Source organism: Cotesia typhae, unplaced genomic scaffold, assembly GCF_013202065.1.
Source record: "Cotesia typhae breed Kobodo isofemale line unplaced genomic scaffold, CoteBio_Ctyphae scaffold_152, whole genome shotgun sequence".
Lineage (NCBI taxonomy): Eukaryota > Metazoa > Arthropoda > Insecta > Hymenoptera > Braconidae > Cotesia > Cotesia typhae.
In genome coordinates this window covers 99,570-119,188 of record NW_027423776.1, presented here as the reverse complement: position 1 = coordinate 119,188, position 19,619 = coordinate 99,570, and the positions used below count along the sequence as shown (strand labels likewise).

The following is a 19,619-nucleotide window of genomic DNA, read 5'->3' as shown; positions in this document are numbered from 1 at the left end:
CAAAATATTTGATGAATTTGTAAGAAATATGTTACTTTCTTATCAGTTTTGATGTCAAAACGTTTTTTCTGCATTTAAATCTTAAATTTCTGGTAAATTGATCGTGTTATGAATAATCACTAGTCAGCGTTTCAAAAATAGCGGAAATAAAATTCACGTTTGATAAAAACGGTCAATTTATGCTGAAGATTTTACAGTCAAAAAATATTTTGATAATTTTTTTTTCTCTTATTCTTCTTTAATTCGTTTAAATGTTAAGGGTTTGTTTAATAGTAAATTTTAGTTCAAATGGTGTAAATCTGACATTATTATGTTTAAACATAGATGACATTACCCAGTTACATTCTAAATTATTTCAATTGTTAATCAGTATGACAATAACAAGTGATAATAGTAATAATATTATATACTAACATAATATTATTGTTATTATATGTTACATAATAACGTAATTTAAGAAATAACACTTAGGTAGAACAAGTATATATTTTATAATCTAGGAATTTGTTGGCCTAGTATTGACAATTGTCGATGCTAGTGGATTGGTACTACAGCGCGTTATGAAGTCAAGCAGATCAAAAACATTGTTTTGTTCAATAATAAAGTTACAGGCTGTAAGAAGACAATACATAGGAGATGACTATACATAGGAGATGATATGACAGAATTTTTTCGAGAATGCAGTAGACAGAAAGACTGATCAGTTCGCAATGGTCTGACAGGAGCTAATATATTATTCGTCTGATTATAAATAATTATGTTTTCTCGAACTTAGAAGCTGATTTAACATCAACGGTTCTTAAACATGTAAGCTCAAAGAGCTATGAAATGTATCTGAAATAAAATTTTTTCAAAAAGTGGATGCTGAAAATTACCTTATAAAATTTTGAAGATTTGATCAAATTCAACTAAATTTTAAGAATGTATAAAAAAATTGAGTGAAAAAAATGTTTATTAGAATGAATCCTTCTAATTTTTTTCAATTAATGAAAGTAAACCCCTCGTCGACATTTTCAAATTTTTTTTAACGCTAAATGTCTTAATTTCCGATCAAAGTACGTTCTTCTTCATATGGAGTTGTATAAGATTAAAAAAATCTATATGTGTACTTATGTATGTGTGTATACGCAAGGAAGAAGTTATGGTTGTACGTTGTTTTCGTGTGTTAAGTAGGTTTACTTGAGCCAACTGAATGTTTTCTTATTTTAATGAATATAAGTCTTTATCTATGTAATTTTATTCCAGTCGATATTTCTTTTGACTTAAGAAAAATTTTCTCTAGCTCAAAAATATTTATATTTTTACTGAAGTAAATAATATTGGCTTGAGATACTTTTAGATACGTTTTTTCTTACTCAAAAAAAAAATTAATTTTATGGTTCTTGATTTTTAGTTCCAAATATCGTATTTGAAATTATTTGATTATAAGTTTTTTCCATTCTATCACTATATCACTCAAGAAAATAGTAATATTACAAAACCAAAAATTTTCAAGGTGAACAAATTTTTCATATAGGTAAAGAAATTGTCTCTTTTTACCCAAAGTAACTATATTACTTAATAGAATTTTGATATAGTCGTAAAATCTAAGCAATTATTGAAAATTTGAATTAAAATTTTAAGATCATATTAAATAACTATTTCAATAAAATATGAAGAAATTTAGAATATTTTCAAGTTTCACACAGCAAAACAGACATCATTAAATTTGTATAAAACTTTCACAAAATTTTTTTGTACCTGATATTATTCATCATTACTTAGATACAGCGGCATAGTTCAAAATTTAGCCTCTGTGATTATTTTTATTTTCTGATTAAAAATTATTGAGGCTCAGATCTATACTTTAGTTTTGGAATAAATATTTTGAATTTTTCATAATGAAGAGAATATTTGATATACCGTAATTATATATGAAGTATAATAACGTAGATAGTTGAATTCTTTACCGAAATTACTCCTCTAGTTTAGAAATAAGAGTCAATTATCGCAACGTAATTTGAACCTTAAGATTCCCCGAGTCAAAATTAAAAACATATTTTGAGCCTCCACAACCTATTGGAGAAGTTATAGGTTGAAATTATGGTTTTAGATTTTTTCGACTACGATGACGCGTATATCAGAACCATAATTTCAGCCTACAAGTGGTATTTTTGTCCGCTTTTACCAAAGTTAGGCCGAAATCACGGTTTTAGAACCATAAATTGAGCCTACTGAGCCTACATCTCTACCGTACAAAAGATTCTTATTTGTTAATATAATGTAGACGAGGAGAAAGAAAGGAAAGAGGAATAGATTGAGATAAAAATGGCTGCCGTTAGAGGCATGCTATGATCCAGCTCATATGCCATTTGATAAAAAATGATAAAAGAAGGATTTTGACAGTGTCATATCTATATTTTATTGTTGATGTACAGCTATCGCAAGTTCAATAACGTGTGATTCTTAATTTCGACCTAACATTTACTAACTATAGAAATAAATTGAAAATCTGTTCTAAGCGAGATTCGAACCTGAGCCGCGCGCTTGCCAGATCGATAACTAACCCTTACACCGTACGACCGATGAGCTAATTCATATCTTATCATTGTTATAAGCTAAATCTATATGGTGACGAATTTTCTGAAATTTTTTTATCTTTCTCTACCTTATTGAAAACAATTGTCAGAATTTTTTCGAATTTTCTTACCCAACCAAAAAAAAAAAGTTATGAGTTATTTAAAAAAAATATCTTTTTTTTTTGGATAAATAACCATGACTTTTTTGAAAATTGGCTTACTGGGATGTTTTGTTTTTTTGAAAATTCTTGTTTTTAAATGTACTTTCGAGAAAAAAATGAAAATAATAATGTAGATTCATATTCAACGTTTTTTTTTAAACTTTTGGAAAAAAACGAAAATTTCGGGATGATTGCCATTTTTGATTTTCGATTTTTTTTTTTATAAATACTTTAGTATTTTCTGCGATTCTCCTGAAATTTTCAGTGGCATTTTTTTCTTTCTATTTTTTTAGAAATGAAAAAAATTTTTTTTTTAAATGTTTATTTCTCCTGAAAATTTTTCAACAGATTGAGAAAACTTCAAAATCCGAAAAAAAAAAAAATAAAAACAAAAATTAAAAATAATAATCATTCAAGAGATTTAATTATTTTTTCAATAAAGTCAGATCAAAAATCAAAAAAACCATGGAATTTTTTTTTGTATTTTTTTTCCAAAACTACATGCAAAAACAAAACAATTAAATTGTTGTTCGATCCATTTTGGAGCAATGCATGAACTCTCAAAAATTTTGAGGCAATTAATTTCAAACAAAATTTGATTGAATTTGTTTTCATTTACACAGCTAAAAACATTTTTGTTGAATGATTTATAAACAGTAGACTTGTGAATGGAATATGATTTTATTTTTTACACGTTTAAGTAATTTACATATCCTAAATTCAGGATAATTTGAGTATTCTCTCACAATTAGATAATAGTTTTCGAAAAAAAAAAATACAAGAAAATAATCCAATCTTATCGATGATTGTCATTTTGAATTTTTTTTTATTTTTTTTTCTCGGATTTTGAAGTTTTCTAAATCTGCTGAAAAATTCTCAGAGTGGCATAACGAAAAACAAACATTGGAGGAAAAAAATTTTTTTTTTCATTTTTAAAACAAAAAATATAGAGAATAAAAAGTGCCACTGAAAATTTCAAGAAATTCGCGGAAAATACTGGTTTAAAAAAAAAAATAAATCGATAATCAAAAATGAGCATCATCCTCAAATTTTCGTTTTCCTTTACAAATTTAAAAAAAATGTTGAATATGAATTCGAATTATTGTTCTGATTTTTTTTTCTAAAAAGAACATTGTAAAAAAAAATTTAAAAAAAACATCCCAATAAGTCAATTTTCAAAAAAGTTAAGGCTGTTTAACAAAAAAAAAGCTAGTTTTTTTTAAATAACTCGTAATTTTTTTTTTTTTTTGGTTGGGTAAAAAAATTTGAAAAATCTCTAAAAAGTGTTTTTTGTAGGGTAGAGAAAGATACAAAAATTTCAGAAAAATCGAAAATTGACGGGGTCAAAAGTGGTCGATTTGGCATGAAATGCTCTGCCCCATATATTAACCCTGAATATATTCTAACGATAAACGTTAGAAAAAATATAAGTTGAGATGTTATTGCTTATTACCGTCCGTATATTTTATGGATGATTGCTAAATTGTTGCAACGTTAATTACAATTAATAGTCATAATTTTTATTTCAACTCTGCACTAAAAAAATTTTTTTGCACAGATAAAAGTTAATAGTTTTCTAAGTCCAGTTTTTTACTTAAATAATTTTTTCTATTATGAAAAAATTCTATGTTGTAAAAATTAAAAAGATGAAATCAACCTACAGACCCCCCGATGGAGGCTCTTTAGGCTAAAAATACCGTTTAAAACTGTGATTTCGACCTCCACAGCCTATTTTTAGGCCGATGAGGTTAAAAATACAGTTTTAAATTCCAATGCAAACCCAAAAACAAAAGAAAGGAGGCTCATGAGGCTCAAATCACTTTTTTAATTTCGACTCGGGTCAGATTGAGCAACTTTAATTATCGCTAACTCTATAAAGATTTTAATTTTGAAATAAAGTAAAGAAATTTTTTAGAAAATTCTATTTCTTGCAGTATATTTTCTTTTATAATTTTTCCTGTACTCGACTTTTTTGCTGTAATCCTTAGATTGAAGTTCATGATTTATTATTTAATTTTTTGTTTTAATCAAAAATTCTGTTTTGAAATGAGGGTATCTCAAATTTTGGAGAAAATCCGTAAGACATTTTCTTATAATATTTTCGAATCTTGCTCCTATATCGTTGTCTAAAAACGGAAAATAAGTACTAGCGATTACGATTCGATATCAAGTTTTATTGATATTATTGATTTTATTGATATTATCGCTAATTGAATAAAAGCAGAGATAAGTAATAAATTACAGTCATTATCTATTAATTCTATCATTGATCTGTATAAAAAAACGGAGAAATTATTGAAAAAAGTATAATTTTTATTATAATCGATACTTTTCAATGAGTATTCAATTCCTAATTGGAAATATATTATTTATTGAAATAAATAAAACATAAGGTATTGATTTAAATCAATATACCCAATAATAAAAAATAACATAGAAATATATTTTAGCGACATCTATAATAATTAGTCATATCAAAATGTATTACTGTTGGTATTACAGAGAATCGTATGACCATCAGGTTATTTTTTTATCGATTTCATTTTTTAACCTAATAGTATAACAATAAATCGTGACTGAGATTAATGAAAGACTTCTATTTTATCAGCCTTTTCCATCTGGATCGTCTTGGACAGTAGACGCGTCTGATTCTCAAGAGAAATAAATTAATAACTGTGCTAAATATTTATAAATTATTATTTATATGGAGCGATCGAAACCGTAGTAATACATAATTATTTAATAAAACATTGGCATTTTGTTATCCAAGTTGAAACGAAAATTTATTGAATATATATTTATAGATTATCTGAGTTAATTATGATATCTTTGCTTCGTAAGTATATTACAAATCATGTAAATTCAATAAAAATTTTACTTAAGTATTTGATTTTTATTTAGTTTTATCAATATAATTGTGATGTGGAAATAATAATTATTAAATTTTTTTCAGATTAAAAATGTATACTTTAGTAGAGTTAGCAAATTATTCATGACATTGTTCTGGCAGCAAATGTGAGTGCTCTTGATGATACAGATACGTGTGTTGTGAAACAAAAAGGAAAAAAACGGAAAGGTCGAAGCATTATGTCGTCTAGTAAGTTCCCGGGAAAAAATGATCAGACCTGATCAGACATGAACAGGCATGAGTCTTCAGCCCTGATCAGACATGAAAAATGACCATGCCTGATCAGGCATGAATTGACCTGATCAGGCCTGATCAGACATGGTCAGGTCTGAAAACCCATTACTATTTTTAATTAATTATTTTGCTTAATTTTATGGTTGTAGTACTTGATAGAGTCGTACGCAATTCTCTATAATAAAATAAAATAAAAAAAAAAATAATTACATATTATTGTAAGGATGTAACACCAGCGGTCAACCATCCAACTACCAACCATGCTCAATGCTGTTTAACTCTGGTGTTATCCGTTTGCCTTGAATTTCCCGCCTGCTGTGCTGCTATATTAGATGTAACAATTCTATGAAGTACATAGAGTATCGAATAAGTTTATGATAAATATAATGTTAAAATTGGTTTTATAATATATTTTGATAGTCCTAATTTATTTATGTAACCGAATCTCATTATAATATCACATTTATTTAAATAATATAATAAGTAATGATTTTCATATTAGGCAGGAGCAGAGCAGACCATAACATCCCATAGAAAATGTAATAAATTTTATTTCAAAATTATTTAAATAAACGTAATGTTAAAAATAATTTTGCACTTTTTGTGATGACCAAAAATTTTTTTCGTCAAAGAAAAATTTTTATCATATCTCTGACTATAGTCAGAGAGGAACAGTCATAAACAGGCATGGTCAGACATGAATAGACATGAACAGGTATGAACAGGCCTGAGCGTATTTAACACTTCAGACATGAACAGGCATGGACAGGTCTGATCAGGCATGGAGAGGTCTGATCAGGCATGGACAGGCCTGAACGTATTTAACACTTTAGACATGAACAGACATGAGCAGGCATGGATAGGTCTGGTCAGGCATGGACAGGCCTGATCAGGCCTGAGCGTATTTAGTACTCCAGATATGAGCAGGCATGAACAGAACTGATCAGGCCTGGTCATACATGAACAGGCATGATCAGGTCTAATTTCAGGCCTGATCATACATGAACAGGCATGGTCAGGTCTGATCATTTTTTCCCGGGTTGATATAAAAATCTGAAATGTTCAATAGTTTGTATGTATGTAATATATAACTGAATTATTTATCGAGTCATGTGCAAGATAGTTAAGTACGTAATTATTATGATACCTTGAAAAATCAATTTGTAAAATATTTATTCCATTTGGTTATCAAAAATATTTTTCATTAAAAAAAAATTATTTACGATGTCGAATATTAATTACATAAAAAAAATTACATATTGCTTTGTGTAATTTTTAGATTTAGATTTATTTCAATGCACATAGATAATATCAGCTGTTTAAAATAAAATAAAATTTTATGTTCGTTATAATTTGTCTTGGCGTAAAAATTCAAGTCTAAATAGTTCATACTGATTTTTATAAAAAGCACCATTTGTTAAGGTTAAAAATTTTATTCAATTTTTTTATGTAATTTAGAAATTTGAAAGTTAGGTTAACAAATTTAGTTAGAATCAATTTCGATGATTTATGTCTTATAAACAAATGAGTAGAAAAGGCTCTATTTCTACACTGTAATGACAGGTATGAAACAAATATATCAATTTTATTTTGCAGTTTCCATGATTTCAAATACATTGAGAATCATATTGAAAAAGTGCATAACGTATGTGAATTGAATTGTTATCAGTTTCTGAGCCATAGAAATAATAGTTTTATGATAATTGATAGTAAAAAATTATTTTATCAGAAAATTAAGTTTGTAGAGAAGTTTTGCGTAAAATCAATAGACAGGAATAAAAATAATAAGCAGACTTGCATAGTAATTTATGTAAATTTCTTAATAGTTTAATAATTACTTGCATTACTCATTTTTTTATCGTACTTCGAATTTCAATTTTTTGTTATTTGTTTCAGAATCCAAAAAAAAGTTAGATATGCTTCGCAACAAACTGAAATCGTCTAAGGTAGTCTTGAATCATAAGGATACAGAATTCCAAGCAAAAAAATCACCTACTTTGAGACTCTCTTCTGACAATAATAAAAATGAAGTTATACCTGTATTGACATCGACCCCAAACGAACCGCGATTGTTACAAAAATTAGATATTAGACTTTCTGAAGTGCACAGTACAGAACAAATAAATAAAAATTTATTTGATCAACATCCAAATAAACGAAGTTCTAATTCGTCAATGATTCTTGATAAAGATCATTCATATTCAAAAATTAGCCAGTCAGAAAGTAGTGCACCCAGTGGAGCTTCTAGTGTTGCTCGGCGTGTAATCAAAGTAATTGGAGACAGTTGGTTGAAAGATTCTGATGAACTCTTTGATCTAGAAGCACTAAAGACTCACTTCATAAATTTAAATTCCGGTGAGATTTATAATAGTTCCCACTCTAATGAATGTCATGATTTACCATGCATTAAGAACCTAATATCAGACTCGAAAATTGAAAATAATTTTACTAAAGAAGTTGATACTGGATCCGAATACGTTGAGAACATTAATAATGAAAATCAACAAAGTCCAGAAGCTAGTTATGAGCGTTCAGATTCTGAAGATGATGGTTCGTTCAAAGATCAAGCTGACAATCGGTCTCAAGCAGATGAAATTACAGAAACGACTGTTGAGATAGACAATTCTCAAAAGGACCCAAACTATAGTCAATGCACAAATCTCAGTGATAATAATAATACAATTGCTACTCCTATTGAGGGTAGTCAAGCTACTATGTCTCAATCTGATTCAAAAAATGAAAATAAGTCAACATCTTTTGATGTCGCACCAACCGTTGATATCAGAAATTTGAAAATTTTATGTTTAAAAAAAAAATAAAGAACGTCAAACCACAAAAAAATATTTCTGTCCTTATTGCAAAACTATACAAACAAAATTTGCTCGTCACCTAGAATTTAAGCATCGCGATCATGAAGACGTCCAGAAAATGATGTCTTTTGAAAAAAATACAAAGCAACGAAGAGATATTATTGCGAAGATTCGTAAGGAAGGAATATTTATTCACAATATGGATCATGATTCAAATACAGGTCATCTGATGGTAGCCAGGCGTCGTCAACGAGGAAAACGATTTAAAAATAAGACGGTAGATGACTACGTTTGTTGCGCTCATTGCAAAGGTTTCTATTCAAAGTCAACCATCAGGCTTCATTATGTTCATTGTGATAAGAATCATGAGAAAGGTGCGCGAGAAATTCTGAAAAAAGGTCGGCGAAAGACAGGTTATATGCATCCTCGAGCTAATGAGGTTCTTCGCCGTGATGTATTTCCAGTTCTCAGAGATGGTGAACTTAAGCGTACTATAGCATTTGATGAACTCTTGGTAATCTTTGGAAATCGTTTATGTGACAAATATACTGAATTACGTTATCATGATATGATACGGGCTGATTTAAGATACCTTGGTAAGCATTTGATAGCAGCAAGGACTATTGATCCGAAAATAACAGATTACGCATCATTATTGAGACCTAAACACTTGCAAACTGCGGTAGAAGCAGTTAAGATAGTAGCAAAATGGAATAATAAGACTAAACGATTTGATGTCCCTGTAAATGCTACAAGATTAACTAATTTAATCAAAAAATGTGCGAAAAAATACCGGTCTGAGTGTATACAGCAAGAAAATCGTAAAGAAAAAGAAAGAGTAGAAAACTTCATTGAATTATGGACTGATGAGATACCAACATTGATAAATAAGAAAGCCGTTAAAGATCAATAAACACTTCACAGAAGTATCAATTTAGAACTTCCAACAAAAGAAGATATAACGCTTTTATATAAATATCTGAAAGATAATTGCTTAAAAAATTGAAATATTCTTGAAGGTTCTTTTAATTTATTAGCATGGCAGTCACTAAGAAACTACACGGCAGTGTTCATACAAATATTTAATCGTCGTCGGCCAGGTGATGTCGAAACGATCACTCTTGAAGATTTCAATAATCCAGTAAAAGTAAATAAAAAAGTTAATCCAGATGTGTATGATCAGCTGTCTCAGTCAGCTCAAAAAATTGCGGTGTTACTTCATCGCTTTATTGTAAAATGTATACGCCTAATTATTAAATATCGAAAGCATGTAGGTGTAAAAAATGATAATCCATCTATATTTTGCCGTTACACTACCAATTCATCTCAAAAACCGTACATACGAATTTGTCCTTTACTACGAAAGTATGCGGTTGAATGTGGAGCTAAATTTCCCGAAAGATTACGAGCGACGAAATTACGCAAACATGTTGCAACGTCTACAGCTATGATTGGCTTAGAAGATGCAAAAGTAGATCGTCTTGCAAACTTTATGGGACATCATAAAGAAATTCACAAGAATATATTCCGAGTCGATGTGCCTGTCGCTGAAATGACTCTTATAGCTCAGTTATTAAAAACTGCGATGAGTCACGATGAAGATGATAACAGCAGTGGTAGCAGTAGTAGCGACGAGAATGAGGGCGAAGACGATAATAATGACGAAGAAATCCATGATGTAATTAAGACTATTCAAACGTCTGAGAAAGTCGTTTCTGATCACAAGATTTCGCGAACGCGACGAAATCGTTGTGACGACTCAGATTATGAAAGTAAGAATAACGTTACTATGAATAAATCAGGTTAGTAAAATGGATATGATTATAAGTGTAAACCTTTAACGTAGTAAAATTAATTAAACGTAGAACGTATATAAGTTTTTGGCTAAGTGTAATTAACGGGTACTGAAAAAAAAACAATTCAAAATTCGATTCGATTCTCGATAAATTTAATTGTCCTATTAATACGATACGTTGCTTAATAAACTAAGTAGAAACTTGCAACTACTCTTCATAGGAACATTTTTAACTTGATTACCAAAAAATTTTATAGTTAGTTACTGTCAACTTAAATTACACAACATCAAACTTAAAGAATTTCAAAATTATCTTACTTAATCGTAACACGAAAAGGACTTTTATTTTACTGAAGAGAATACTGTTATTATTGTTAAATATGTAATAATCCAATGATTATTGATTTAAAAGAAAGAAGAGAAAAATTTTTATCCTGCTAAGTAATTCTTAATGAAATTTTGATTAAGCTAAAAGATTACTTATTTAAAATATACTACATTTTTACGCTATTGTGTAGAGAAAAATTCAGATAATTATTTTAAATTTTCAGATAATAAACGGAAAAAAATCGTTTGTACTACATGGACAGAAGGAGAAAAAACTGCTGTATTTAATGAATTTGGTGAACTTTCTCGGTTAGAAAAAGTTCCATCTATAAGTGGATGTCAAAAAGCTATCAATAAGAACCCAGTATTAGGCAATAGATCAGCAATGAAATTAAGGATTTTTATTGATAACGAGCGACGTAAAGAGAATCGTCGTAAGACTAATGCTAAGACTAAACGTAAGACATAAATACATAATAACTAAATAAGTTGATTTTAGAAAATTAAAAAATCACTTATTTACAAAAAAAAATGTATTTTTTCTGATGCAATCAAAGTATTGTGATCCTTAGTGCTTTAACACTGAAATAAACTTAATGAAGAGACTGCGTATTATATAAATTAAGGAAGTGATAATAATAATGAAAGTATAGTTAGTATTTATAAACAAAAAAAAACTATTTATCTTACAAGGAACAAAATGATTAGTGACTTATTTATTACATTCTATTATATATATTCTATATAGATTTTATCCTAACGTATTTTTCAAGTAGAAAAACTCTTGTTCAAAGTAATAAAATAAAATAGAATTGTGGTCTATCTAGGTAGTTTCAAGTCTATAATAAGAAACAACTGACCTCATTATATTTTTATAGGCAAGTAAAATGAATAGATTTCCAAAAATGAAGATATTATCAATAAAAAAATTAAAAATTATCTATCAGTAAATTAAAACAACTATATTAAGAAATAATTTATTATCATTAAGCAAAACAATAAACCAAAATTATTTATGCAAACGTTTCGCTTATAAGTAATAAGAGCTTATGTTTTAATGTTCAAATTATCGTAATTGTCTTGAAATATTGATGATTAATAATGAGCTCATTGATGTATAAGTTTTTTATCTGTGACAAAGATTCATGTTATTTTTTATTTTTTTAGTTTTATTTCGAAATATATTAAGATATGTTTCACAAATACGAAGAAAAGTTTATTTTTTGTTTTATGTTTTTGTTTCTTAAAATATTCATTATAATTAATGAGCTCATAAATTACAAATTCCAATGTCTGTGACAAATGTGTAATTAAGTTTTTCTTTTTGATTTCATTATAATATTTTAAACTATTTTAGCGTTAAGATAATCAATGACAGACAAATATTCAAGAGTATTCAGAGAAAAATTATAATTAAGAAAGTATCGCAGCATTGGAATGATAATCTAACAAAAAAAAATTAAAATATAACTTGCTACTGACAATTGAAGAAAATAAACTTATGTTGTATTCAGTTTTATATCAATAAAAATTTCATCTGAAAATACAAATTGATCAGGAAAAAAATCCATATTTATTTATTCTAATGTCCAATATCATATCAGAGAACACTAGCACAAAATTCATGCCTAAAAAGTTTTGTTTTACTCATAATTTTCTAATTTACGCATTCTAAATATCATAAAAGATCAAAGATATATATTTATATATACAGATCATAATTATTTTAGATAATGTTTACGCTTTTTCGTTTTATGGGTCTAGACGTATCAGAAATTATATGTGGTGTTTACCAAAATTGTGTTTTTACATAATTGATGAAAAATTCATCATTTTCAGAGCATTTTCTAAGATATCTCCAAAACTACTGACCAAATAAAAAATATTTTGGGACAAAACAAATCCCAAATGCCCTGTTTTATAAGAATATGATAGCTGACCGCGTCTAAAGCCAGAGAAAAAAATTTTTCCCCGTTAAAAGTGTTTCAACATAATTGATCAAAAATTCATCATTTTCAGAGCATTTTCTAGGATATCTCCAAAACTACTGACCAAATAAAAAAATTTTTGGGACAAAAGAAGTTCCAAATACCTTGTTGTATAAGTAATTGATGGCTGAATACATCTAAAGCCAGAGAAAAAAATTTTTCCCAGTTTGAAGTGTTTCAACATATTTGATGAAAAATTCATCATTTTCAGAGCATTTTCTAGAAAATAAGTAAAAAAATGGCCGAAACATGGCTAAAATATGGCACACATAAGACCAGAAAACAGCTAAAATTTGTCACAAATATGGCTAAAATATGCCCGAAATATGGAACAAATATGGCAGAAATATAGCCCACATACGGCTACAATATGGCACAAATATGGCCCAGATATAGCACAAATATTGCCGAAATAAGCCACAAACATCGCCGAAATATGGCACAAATATGGCCCCGATATAGCACAAATATGGCCGAAATATGGCACAAATATGGCCGAAATATGCCACATATAAGGCCCATATACTGCTAAAATATAGCACAGATATGGCCGAAATATGGCACAAATATGGCCCAGATATAGCACAAATATGGCCGAAATATGGTACAAATGTGGCGGGTATATGGCTAAAATATAACACAAATATGGCCGAAATATGGCCGAAAAAAGGAAAAAATGGCCCAGACATGGCCCAAATATGGCAGAAATATAGCCCACAGATAGCTGCAATATGGCGTAAATATGGCACAAATATGGCCGAAAAATGGCTCAAATATAGCTGAAATATGGCACGAATATGGCCCATATATGGCCAAAATATGGTCGAAAAAAAGCAAAAAAATGGCCCAGACATGGCTAAAATATGGCACACATAATACCAGAAACCAGCTAAAATTTGTCACAAATATGGCTAAAATATGGCCTAAATATGGAACAAATATGGCAGAAATATAGCCCACATACGGCTACAATATGGACGAAATATGGCCCATATGTGGCCTAAAAAGGGCAAAAATATGGCCCATATATGGCCACAATATGGCAGATATATGACCGACATGTGGCACAAATAAGGCCCATATATGGCATAAATATGGCACAAATATGGCCGAAATATGGAACAAACATGGCACAAATATTGCCCATATATGGCTATAATATGGCCGAAATATAGCACAAATATGGCCCAGATATAGCACAAATATGGCTGAAATATGTTATGAATATGGCCCGTATATAGCTCAAATATCACACAAATATGGCCGAAATATAGCACAAATACGGCTTAAATATGGCACAAATATGGCCCATATATGGCCACAATATGGCAGATATATGACCGACATATGGCACAAATAATGCCCATCTACGGCTAAAATAAAGCACAAATATGGCCGAAATGAGGCACAAATATGGCCGAAATATGGCACAAATATGGCCGAAATATGCCACATATAAGGCCCATATACTGCTAAAATATAGCACAAATATGGCCGAAATATGGCACAAATATGGCCCAGATATAGCACAAATATGGCCGAAATATGGTACAAATGTGGCGGGTATATGGCTAAAATATAACACAAATATGGCCGAAATATGGCCGAAAAAAAGCAAAAAAATGGCCCAGACATGGCTAAAATATGGCGCACATAATACCAGAAAACAGCTAAAATTTGACACAAATATGGCTAAAATATGGCCGAAATATGGAACAAATATGGCAGAAATATAGCCCACCTACGGCTACAATATGGCCTAAATAGGGCAAAAATATGGCACACTTATGGCCCATATATGGCCAAAATATGGCAGAAATATAACCGACAGACGGCACACACAAGGCGGATTTTATATATAGCCGTATAGTATATACGGCTAAAATATCGCACAAATATGGCCCAAATATAGCACAAATATTGCCCATATATGGCTGTAATATGGCCGAAATATGGGACAAATATGGCCCATATATGGCTATAATATGGCCGAAAAATAGCAAAAATGGCCCAGACATGGCTTAAATATGGCCGAAATATGGAACAAATATGGCAGAAATATATCCCACAGAGGGCTGCAATATGGCGTAAATATGGCACAAATATGGCCGAAATATGGCTCAAATATAGCTGAAATATGGCACGAATATGGCCCATATTTGGCCAAAATGGGGCCGAAATATGGCACAAATATGGCCCAGATATAGCACAAATATGGCCGAAATATGGCACAAATATGGCCCCGATATAGCACAAATATGGCCGAAATATGGTACAGATGTGGCCCGTATATGGCTAAAATATAACACAAATATGGCCGAAATATGGCCGAAAAAAAGCAAAAAAATGGCCCAGACATGGCTAAAATATGGCACACATAATACCAGAAAACAGCGAAAATTTGTCACAAATATGGCTAAAATAAGGCCTAAATATGGAACAAATATGGCAGAAATATAGCCCACATACGGCTACAATATGGCCGAAATATGGCACAAATATGGCCTAAATAGGGCAAAAATATGGCACACTTATGGCCCATATATGGCCAAAATATGGCAGAAATATAACCGACAGACGGCACACACAAGGCGGATTTTATATATAGCCGTATAGTATATACGGCTAAAATATTGCACAAATATGGCCCAAATATAGCACAAATATTGCCCATATATGGCTGTAATATGGCCGAAATATGGGACAAATATGGCCCATATATGGCTATAATATGGCCGAAAAATAGCATAAACTGGCCCAGACATGGCTTAAATATGGCCGAAATATGGAACAAATATGGCAGAAATATATCCCACAGAGGGCTGCAATATGGCGTAAATATGGCACAAATATGGCCGAAATATGGCTCAAATATAGTTGAAATATGGCACGAATATGGCCCATATTTGGCCAAAATGGGGCCGAAATATGGCACAATTATAGCCCAGATATAGCACAAATATGGCCGAAATATGGCACAAATATGGCCCAGATATAGCACAAATATGGCTGAAATAAGCCACAAATATCGCCGAAATATGGCACAAATATGGCCCCGATATAGCACAAATATGGCCGAAATATGGCACAAATATGGCCGAAATATGCCACATATAAAGCCCATATACTGTTAAAATATAGCACAAATATGGCCGAAATATGGCACAAATATGGCCCAGATATAGCACAAAAATGGCCGAAATATGGTACAAATGTGGCCCGTATATGGCTAAAATATAACACAAATATGGCCGAAATATGGCCGAAAAAAAGCAAAAAAATGGCCCAGACATGGCTAAAATTTGGCACACATAATACCAGAAAACAGCGAAAATTTGTCACAAATATGGCTAAAATATGGCCGAAATATGGAACAAATATGGCAGAAATATATCCCACAGAGGGCTGCAATATGGCGTAAATATGGCACAAATATGGCCGAAATATGGCTCAAATATAGCTGAAATATGGCACGAATATGGCCCATATTTGGCCAAAATGGGGCCGAAATATGGCACAAATATGGCCCAGATAAAGCACAAATATGGCCGAAATATGTTACAAATATGGCCCGTATATCGCTCAAATATCACACAAATATGGCCGAAATATGGCACAAATATGGCCCATATATGGCATGAATAGGGCAAAAATATGGCCGATATATGGAACAAATATGGCCTAAATCTGGCTCAAATATGGCCGAAATATAGCACAAATATTGCCGAAATATGGCACAAATATGGCCTGTATATGGCCACAATATAGCAGATATATAACCGACATATGGCACAAATAAGGCCCATCTACGGCTAAAATATATCACAAATATGTCAAAAAAAAATAGCACGAATATGACCGAAATATGGCACAAATATGGCCCATATATGGTCGAAATATGGCACAAATATGGCCGAAATATGGAACAACTGTGGCCCAAGGATGGCACAAATATCGCCCATATATGGCTATAATATGGCCGAAATATGGCACAAGTATGGCCCATATATGGCCAAAATATGGCAGAAAAAAAGCAAAAAAATTGCCCACACATCTCTAAAATATGGCACACATAATACCAGAAAACAGCTAAAATTTGTCACAAATATGGCTAAAATATGGCCTAAATATGGAACAAATATGGCAGAAATATAGCCCATAGACGGCTACAATATGGACGAAATATGGCCCATATGTGGCCTAAACAGGGCAAAAATATGGCCCATATATGGCCACAATATGGCAGATATATGACCGCCATATGGCAAAAATAAGGCCCATATACGGCTAAAATATGGCACAAATATGGCCGAAATATGGCACAATTATGGCCGAAATATGTCCCAAATATATCCCAGATATAGCACAAATATGTCCGAAATAAGGCACAAATATAGCCGAAATATGGCCCAAATATAGCACAAATATGGCCGAAATATGGTAAAAATGTGGCCAGTACATGGCTAAAATATAACACAAATATGGCCGAAATATAGCACAAATATGTCCAAAATATAGCACAAATATGGTCGAAATATGGCACAAATATCGCCCATATATGGCATAAATACCGCAAAAACATGGCAGAAATATGGCTCGTACATGGCCAAAATATGGCAGAAATACACCGACATATGGCACAAATAAGGCCCATATACGGTTAAAATATAGCACATATATGGCCGAAATATGGCACAATTATGGCCGAAATATGGCCAAAATATGCTCGAAATATGGCACAAATATGGCCGAGATATAGCACAAATATGGCCGAAATATGGCTTAAATATGGCCCGTATATGGCCACAATATGGCAGATATATAACCGACATATGTCACAAATAAGGCCCATCTACGGCTAAAATATAGCAAAAATATGTACAAAATATAGCACAAATATGGCCGAAATATGGCACAAATATGGCCCATATATGGGCGAAATAGGGAAAAAACATGTCAGAAATATGGCTCTTATATGGCTAAAATATGGCAGAAATATACCGACATATGGCACAAATAAGGCCCATATACGGCTAAAATATGGCACAAATATGGCCGAAATATGGCACAATTATGGCCGAAATATGGCCCAAATATGCCCGAAATATGGCCCAAATATGGTAGAAAGATGGCACAAATATCGCCCATATATGGCTATAATATGGCCGAAATATGGCACAAATATGGCCCATATATGGCCAAAATATGGCCGAAAAAAAGCAAAAAAATGGCCCACACATGTCTAAAATATGTCACACATAATACCAGAAAACAGCTAAAATTTTTCACAAATATGGCTAAAATATGGCCGAAATATGCAACAAATATGGCCTAAATATGGCAGAAATATAGCCCACATACGGCTACAATATAGCCGAAATATGGCACACATATGGCCCATATATGGCCAAAATATGGCAGAAATATAACCGACATATGGCATAAACAAGGCGCATATACGCCTAAAATATGGCACAAATATGGCCCAAATATGGCACAAGTATTGCCAATAAATGGCTGTAATATGGCCGAAATATGGCAGAAATATGGCGCATATATGGCTATAATATAACACAAATATGGCGGAAATATAGCACAAATTTGGCCGAAATATGGCACAAATATGGCCCATATATGGCCAAAATATGGCCGAAAAAAAGCAAAAAAATGGCCCACACATGTCTAAAATATGGCAAACATAATACCAGAAAACAGCTAAAATTTGTCACAAATATGGCTAAAATATGGCCGAAATATGCAACAAATATGGCCTAAATATGGCACAAATATCGTCGAAATATGGCACAAATATCGTCGAAATATGGCACAAATAAGGCCCATATACGGCTTAAATATGGCACAAATATGGCCGAAATATGGCACAATTATGGCCGAAATATGGCCCAAATATGCTCGAAATTTGGCACAAATATGGCCGAGATATAGCACAAATATGGTACAAATGTGGCCCGTATATGGCTAACATATAACACAAATATGGCGGAAATATAGAACAAATTTGGCCGAAATATGGCACAAATATGGCCGAAATATGCCACAAATAAGGCCCATATACGGCTAAAATATTGCACAAATATGGCCAAAATATGGCACAAATATGGCCCATATATGGCCTAAATACTGCAAAAATATGGCAGAAAAAGAGCAAAAAAATGGCCCAGACATGGCTAAAATATGGCACACATAAGACCAGAAAACAGCTAAAATTTGTCACAAATATGGCAAAAATATGGCCGAAATATGCAACAAATATAGCCGAAATATGGCACAAATATGGTCTAAATATGGCAGAAATATAGGCCACATATGGCTACAATATGGCCGACATATGGCACAGATATGGCCGAAATATGGCACAAATATGGCCCAGATATAGCATAAATATGGCACAAATATGGTCGAAATAGGGCACAAATATGGCCGAAATATGGAACAAATATGGCCTAAATATGGCACAAATATGACGGAAATATGGCACAAGTATGGTCGAAATAGGGCACAAATATTGCCCAGATATAGCACAAATATGGCCGAAATATGGAACAATTATACGCGAAATATGGCCCATATACAGCTAAAAATGGCACAAATATGGCCGATATATGGCTATAATATGGCCGAAATATGGCACAAATATGATCGAAATATGGCGCAAACATGGCCGAAATATGGCACAGATATAGCACAATTATGGCCGAAATATGGAACAAATATGGCCTATATATGGTCAAATATGGCCGAAATAGGGCACAAATATTGCCCAGATATAGCACAAAAATGGCCGAAATATGGCACAAATTTGGCTAAAATTTGTCAC

The 19,619-nt window shown here is 31.4% G+C and overlaps 2 protein-coding genes across 2 annotated transcripts; both read left to right on the top strand.

The window, feature by feature from the left end:
- The first annotated feature begins 5,174 nt into the window (after positions 1–5,174).
- LOC141535871 (uncharacterized) lies at positions 5,175–8,688 on the top strand. Its single transcript, XM_074256033.1, has 3 exons — positions 5,175–5,555; positions 5,673–5,816; positions 7,758–8,688. Exons 2-3 carry the CDS (start codon positions 5,807–5,809, stop codon positions 8,678–8,680), a joined length of 933 nt encoding a protein of 310 aa, XP_074112134.1. The 5' UTR covers positions 5,175–5,555; positions 5,673–5,806; the 3' UTR covers positions 8,681–8,688.
- Positions 8,689–10,117: 1,429 nt separating this feature from the next.
- On the top strand, positions 10,118–12,343 carry LOC141535872 (uncharacterized). The gene is made up of 2 exons (XM_074256034.1): positions 10,118–10,473; positions 11,018–12,343. Exons 1-2 carry the CDS (start codon positions 10,119–10,121, stop codon positions 11,260–11,262), a joined length of 600 nt encoding a protein of 199 aa, XP_074112135.1. The 5' UTR covers position 10,118; the 3' UTR covers positions 11,263–12,343.
- The last annotated feature ends 7,276 nt before the right edge of the window (positions 12,344–19,619 follow it).

Excerpts from the sequence above, each read along its gene's own strand:
- LOC141535872 (XM_074256034.1), top strand. The coding sequence starts at position 10,119 with ATGATTGGCTTAGAAGATGCAAAAGTAGATCGTCTTGCAAACTTTATG. Across the intron at positions 10,474-11,017 it reads CGTTACTATGAATAAATCAG|ATAATAAACGGAAAAAAATC; the intron begins GTTAGTAAAATG and ends TTAAATTTTCAG.